The 7,583-nt window shown below is 33.4% G+C and overlaps 1 protein-coding gene across 1 annotated transcript in view; it reads right to left on the bottom strand.

Annotated features, from left to right (window-relative positions):
• LOC106871988 (uncharacterized) overlaps nt 1-7,583 on the bottom strand; it is a 37,140-nt gene that overhangs the window by 19,177 nt on the left and 10,380 nt on the right. The window contains exon 6 of the mRNA XM_014918783.1: nt 5,580-5,710. Within this exon, the coding sequence (XP_014774269.1) occupies nt 5,580-5,710 (131 nt within the window). The remainder of the gene's footprint in view (nt 1-5,579; nt 5,711-7,583) is intronic.

Raw genomic sequence — 7,583 nt, 5'->3', positions numbered from 1 at the left:
TTCATGGAGACAGAGCTGGTTGTTTTGATTTGCTTTTTTCTTGGATTTTTTTTTTGTTTTTTTTCTGAATTTTTGTTATTATCTTACAGTGTTATTGATGTTTTTTTCCGGTTTTTTTTACATAGTGTACTTCATTGTGCTACCACAGTGTTAGCGCTGCTTTGTTCACATACAACATCATCATCATCGTCATCAGCATCATCGTCATCAGCATCATCGTCATCATCATCATCGTCATCATCATCATCATCATTAGTATCAATATTATTATCATTATTATTATTATTATCATTATCATTATTATTATCATATTTATTATTATTATTATCATATTTATTATTATCATCATTATTATTATTATCATTATTATTATTGTCATCATCATCATCAATCATCATCATTATTATTACTATTATTAACATTATTATCATTATTATTATCATTATCATTATTATTATTATCATTATTATTACCATCATTATCATTATAATCATTATCATTATTATCATTATTATTATTATCATTAGTATTATCATTATCATTATTATTATTATTATGTTTTTATTGATATTATTGTTGTTATTGATATTATTGCAATTACTATTACTGATTTTATTATTGATGTCATTATTACTGTAGTTGTTGTTTATTATTATCATCATCATCATTATTATTATTATCGTTATTATTATTATTATTATTATTAATATTATTATCGTTATTATTATTATTATTATTATCATTATTGTAGTTACTATTATTATTGTTATTATCGCTATAGCAAACTACTATTATGTTGCCACATTCTTTTATTCGTTTACATATACATTTATTTATTCATACGTTCACTCATTCTTTCTTATTTGTCACTGTTTATTGATAAATTATTTATCTCTGTTGTGTTCCATGCACAAGAGTCCACTCGTATTATTTGCAGCACGACCGCTCGTCTCCATTTTGCTTTTAAAAACGGGCTCCCTTTAAAAAGACAGAATTAATGGGGAGGAAAATACTGAAGCTTTATCAAAATAAAGCAAGCCAGGGAACGTTCTCTATCAAATTAGTCTCAATTATCACTCTACACATACAACAAGGGGGAAAAAAAAAAGAGAATAAAAATTTAAATAATAAAACAAAACAAAAACAGATTTGGTAAAAAAAAAAACATAGAGCAAAAAATCCGAACAAACAAAAGGATTAAGATACACAACAGGAAGTCACTGTAACTGAGAGCCATTACCCAAGTTTTAATACAATGGAAATCAAACCAATTGCTTCCAGAGTGTCGGAGGCTGTTGTGGTTGTCACACGCATCATCAATGTAAACAAAAACATATGTAACAAGAATAGATATTATAAAGATCTGAAAGCTCAGCATTATTTTGCAAAAAAAAGATGAAGAAAAGACAAATATGTCAAAATACCAAAATGCAAATCTGCTGAAATGGTGACTATCCTCGGGAAATTAATGCAGGCGTTAGCAATAGAAGAGTTTTGTTTCTTTGTTTTTTGGGGTTTTTCTTTTTTAAATATAGACAGTCATCTGAATCACAAAAGCCGCTTACTTACACCTGTATCTTAAAATATATGCATATTTCATATTTTTATGAAATATAAGCATATGTATGTGTACACATACACATACATACATACATACATACAGAGACATTCATACATACATACAGACAAACATAAAGAGACATACATACATACACACATTGGTGAAGTCCTGGCTATGTGGTTAAGAAGCTTGCTTCCCAACCATGGGGTCTCAGGTTCAGTCCCACTGCATAGCATCTTGGGCAGTGCTTGGAAGGAAGGTTTTCCATAAGAAACATGTCTGGCCATGAAGATATTTACCTGCCTTGTAAACAGGTGTAGCTTAATGTCAGGGTATAACTATTCTTCCTTCCCCAATAATAATACCTTGTGCATAAATAACCCATACATACACGTAAACAAAAAGACACACAGATAAACAGACAGGTAGGCATATAGACAGGTAGACATGCATACATACAATCACACACACACACACGTGCACACGCACACGCACACACATGCACACACACACACACACAAATAGTCAGGCACACATATACACAGGAGGGGGTGCTGAAAAGTTCCTGGCCTTGGGTAAAAGAAAATACAGGAGGGTCAGTCAATTATGATCTTATTCAATATATTCCCCTCTCAGATTCACACACTTATTGCAGCAGCCCTTCATTTCTACTAAACCCTGTAAAAGAACTCAGAAGGTTGGGCCTCCAACCAGGCGTTTCACGATACCTTTAAAGCAGGAACTTTTCGGCACCTCCTCATACATATGTACATATATACTATATTTCCTGGCATACAAGCTGAACTTGTCAGACCTAAATTTATAGCCCCAAAATATGTAGGTGGACTTATACACCAAGACAACATTGGAGAACCAAACCTTCCATGTGAAATGCAGCAGGATTTGGAAAGATGGTGACAATCTTTGAATGTTCACACTACATGTTTACAAAATATATTACATTGACTTGTAAGTCGGAAAATGCAGTACATACATAGATTACAATGCTGTATAAATTCCAAAGAAATTATCTTGTTTCTTCATTGGTGATAAATTTCAAAAATAAAACCAGGAAAGCAGACATAACATTTTATAAAAACCAAAGCAAATACTTCCATTGTGGTGGCTGTTGTGGTTATCACGAATTTTATTAGAATAAGCAGAACAGATGTTCAAAGGATAGATAGCATAAAACATTAAGATCTCACCTTATTTTGAAAAACTGACAAAATATCAAATGCAAATTTGTTGAAATACTGACTATCTTCAGGAAATTATGCAAGCGTTAGCAAAGAACTGTTTTACCATAATTGTCAGGTGAATCACAAAAGGTGATGTTTACTTATGTCTGTATTCTTAAAATATATCCATATTTCTACCAAACATCTGTGTTTGTGTGCATGCTTGTGTGTATGTGTGTATGTGTGTTTATTTACCATTCTTTTAATATTCCTTTATACTTTCTGAAAACCTAAACATCTAGAGAAATAAAAATTCACCCAAACACACACATACACACACAAGTTTGCACACGCAAATAAACACACTTCAACCATGCACACTCACTCACATACACACACATATGTACACGTACATAAAAGCATTAACACTGTCATACAAAAAAAAACATTCACACAAATATGAACATCCCAAAGACACAACAACATACAGACAAAAGGAACTAAACAGAGACACAACAGAAATATCAATAAATAGGGTCAGGTGATGGGGATAAACTGAATTTTAGCGTTTTATTCAAAACCACAACACTTCACCCAGTCCAGGAATCAAAACTAGAAACCTTATGATCAGGAGTGCAATGCCCAAATTACTAAACCACACATCTTCACATTACTCCAATATACTCCACTGCAAATGCGTACCAGCTGACTACTGATGCAGCTTTCTCTCCTTCAGACAGTCACATCTTAGAAGAAGGGCCAAGAGAGAATCTATATTTGCACCCAACCACATAGGCACCTAAAATAATTAGCAAAAGCAACGTTGTTGTTTGTTTCTTCTCGAGCTGTACCTGGCTCATAAGGGCCAGGTTCTCGGTTTCATTGGTGTATAGGCTCCCCACCTGGATGGGACACCGGTCCATTGCAGGTAAGCTGCTACATGCAGGAGGAAAGAGTGAGAGAAAGCTGTGGTGAAAGAGTCAACAGAAGTTTGCCATTGCCTTCTGCCAGAGTCACATGGAGCTTATGTGTTTGACTCATAAACACACACATCACCCGCTCTGAGATTCGAACCTGTGATCTCTCCACCACAAGTCTGCTGCTCTAACCATTAGGCCACATGCCTCCACACAGCAAAAGCAATAGAACTTGCTAAAATAGTGGCAGCTACTGTAAAGGGATAATTTGAGGAACATTTTGCTTTTATGTCTAGGAGGCCAAGAAACCACATAGAAATTCCTTCTAACACATTGTTTCTTTGACACTACCATCTATGTCTTTTTCACCTTCATATATTGGTGTCAATTCCATAGAAAAACATGACTTCCACTACCTTGACAATTAGTGATTCATGAATGATAAAATACAAATGCAAAAACAACATTTTAATTATAATAATTAATGTTTGAAGTTTACTTTCGTTTCGTTATTGTTTATTTTGTTTTGCTGTTTTTCATATTTTTTGTTTTTTTACATATTTAACCTCCAAATGATATCACAATTGAAGGTAAATAAATTAATGTTATGAATCGATTTAAAATAAAGCAATTAGTTGAGAAATCAGCAAATTAATTTAGTTTTCCATTTAGAAATATTTTGGAACAAGCCATAAAATCACAAATTATAGAGAAAGAAATGATGAATAACTTTCGTTTTGCATTTTATTTTGATGAATGATTTTTTTTTTCTTTGTTTATAGGTTGATAGATATACATGTAGACATAGACATGGTTCAGTGGTTAAGAATTTCACTTTGCTAGCATGTGCTTGCAGGTTCAATCTACTGCGCAAACTTCTCACCACAAAGCCATGCCTGTGCATGTATACAAGGGTCTGCTGAAAGGTCCCTGGCTCTGGGTAAAAGTAAATACAGGAAGATCAGTTAATTATGTAAAAGAACTCAGAAGGTTCTTTTGCAATGCCCTTAACCCATATATAGCCCTGGTATATATGGAGATATGTATATATATGTATGTATATGTCAGCATTTGGAACCAAGGTTATAGATCTTCTGTATATTATGTTCATGTTTCATAAATTCACAGCTCAACAAATAGAGATTAATAAAATAAGTACCAGGTTGCCAATAAGTGGTGTGGGTAGGGGCAGACAATAAAAGTAGTGCCCCAGTATGGACACAGACAACTGACTGTGAACGTAAAAAAATATACGTCTCAAAAATGGAGGAATTTAGGAATTCACAATTTCCTTTCCTTCAACTTGTCTGAGAATTAACAACCATCTCTGGATTGAGAATCCAGTTTGTCGGTTCCACCATCATTTTCTTCACTGTTTCACTGATTCCTTCATATTCACTAATCCTATATGTATGGGTGTGTGTGTGTGTGAGTGTGACATAATATGTATGAAGATATACATATATATATATATATATATATATACACACACATAAATATGAATACATATAATCTACATATATATGAATATATATGTGCATATATGTAAATATACACATACATCTATAAATATTGTGCGTGTATATTGATATATATATATATATATATATATATATATATATATATATATACACATATCTATATAAATATATTTTTCTCTTTCTCTCTGTGTCTATATGCTTCTATGTGTGTTTGTGTGTGTGAATGTGTGTTTGTATGCAGAGAGAAATAGTGAGAAACAGAGAGAGAGAGAGAGACAAAGAAAGAGAAAGAGAGAGATAATGATAAATCAATTTCAACATTTAAAAATATTTTTAAAAATATTATTTTTCCAGTAAAACAAACAAAAAACAAATTTAGATAACAAGGAAAGAAATGGAACAAAAAAAAAAAAAAAAGGAAAAAGATAACTGCAATTACCTTAATTTTGTCTCCAGGTTGATTAGTATGCATAAATGACTGTGAACAGATGTTTGAAGACATATCCTCAAATACGGTATTGTAATTCTTCTTTATTTCTTCATGAAACTTTTCTCTGAGCTGATAATCATCTGCAATTAAAACAAAACCTAGAATATATTGCAAGCTTACATTACTTTCCATGCTAATTACTCTCTCAGTAATGTGATAATTTATTTGTTCTTACATCAGTTTTTCCATGCTAATATAGTTTTAGAACAGCATTATTCAAAGCAGGATGTTGCAATATGTCAGCAATATTTTGGAAAAAAGGGGGATGGCGGAATTGGTAACTTTCCACTACAAAGCGCAATGCAAATTGTGATGTGTTGGCTTGTATGCCTCAATCACTGTGATATCTATACCTGTGGAATGCAACTTCCTGGGTAGGGTTCCCTATGCTGGACAGGTCAAAGACCACTTCTTCCCAGAGGTAAAAGCCCAGAAGTTTGTGTGGGGCAGCAAGCTGGCAAAATCATTAGCATGGTCAACAAAATGCTCAGCTGCATTTCTTCCTGTGTTCAAATCCTGTGTTCAAATCCTGCTGAAGTCATCTTTGCTTTTCATCCCTTTGGAGTCAAGAAAATGAAGTACCAGTCAAGTACTAGAATCAAGGCAACTGACTTGCCCATCCTCTGATATATATCTATAATAATAAATGCAAAATTCTGTCTGTTCGTCTGGAACCACTGTATCTCAGACTATATTGCTCTACATAGAGATATTGTATCTTTTTGGAATCAGGATGATCCCAAAACTGAAAATCTTCCCTTCATTTGGTTCTTGAACATTCAGTCTTGGATGGGATCCGGTCTGGATGAGGATTTGTTATATGCTAACAGTCCAGAAGATTTAAATTTTAAAAGAACTCAAAAGATTGATAAACTTACAAGTTTTTGATTTAAACTGAATTTAAAGTAATACCATATTGGTAGGGCACCAATAAATGCTTAGTTTGGGGTTGCAGGCCCAATTGGCTCTCTGCAGGAGCTATCTTAAAAGTCCACATGGAGTGTAGCTTTTAAGCTAGTTTATATATATATATATATATATATATATATATATACACATATATGATGGGCTTTTTTCAGTTTCTATCAACCAAATCCACTCACAAGGCTTTGGTCAGCCTGAGGTTATAGTAGAAGACACTTGCTTAAGGTGCCACAAGTGCCAGATGCCGAAGTGATCGCAGAGCACGTAAAATGAAGTGCTTTGCTCAAGAACACAACACAATACTTTGTCGGGGAATCGAACCCACAATAAGTAGGATAATGGTAATGATGGTATGAGGGTGGTGATGATGAGGGTGGTAATAACGGCTTCAAAATTTGGCACAAGGCCAGCAATTTGTGGGGAGGGTTAAGTCAATTACATCGACCCCTGGGCTCAATTGGTACTTATTTTAATGACCCTAAAAGGAGGAAAGGTAGAGTTGACCTCGGCGGAATTTGAACTCAGAACCTAAAGACAGGAGGGATGCTGCTAAGCATTTTTTGCCCAGCGTGCTAACAACTCTGCCAGCTTATGACACTGATGAGGGTGACAATAGTAATAATAATAATAATAATAATAATAATAATGAAGATGATAACAATGATGATGAGCATGATGGTGACTTTGAAGACCCAAGTCAACAACAACAACAACAATAACAACAACAACAACAACATCAACAACAATGAAGACACCACTTCTACTACTACCGCTACCACCTTGTTGCCAAAGTCGACAACAATGACTGTGGAGATGATTGACGATAATGACAGTAACATTAAAAACACACACACACACAAACGAAGCACTAACGAACATTTCCAAAGCAAATAACTAAAAGAATATAACAAATATGAATTTTAAAAAAAACATTCAAATACAAATAACCTATTAATTTTGTCTTCAGTTTCGAGAATGTTTTAAAACCAGGATTTTCTTTAATAATAACATTACTCATAGATAATGCAT

This window comes from Octopus bimaculoides, chromosome 18, assembly GCF_001194135.2.
Source record: "Octopus bimaculoides isolate UCB-OBI-ISO-001 chromosome 18, ASM119413v2, whole genome shotgun sequence".
In the NCBI taxonomy this organism is placed as follows: domain Eukaryota; kingdom Metazoa; phylum Mollusca; class Cephalopoda; order Octopoda; family Octopodidae; genus Octopus; species Octopus bimaculoides.
This window is presented reverse-complemented; position numbering and strand designations above follow the sequence as displayed.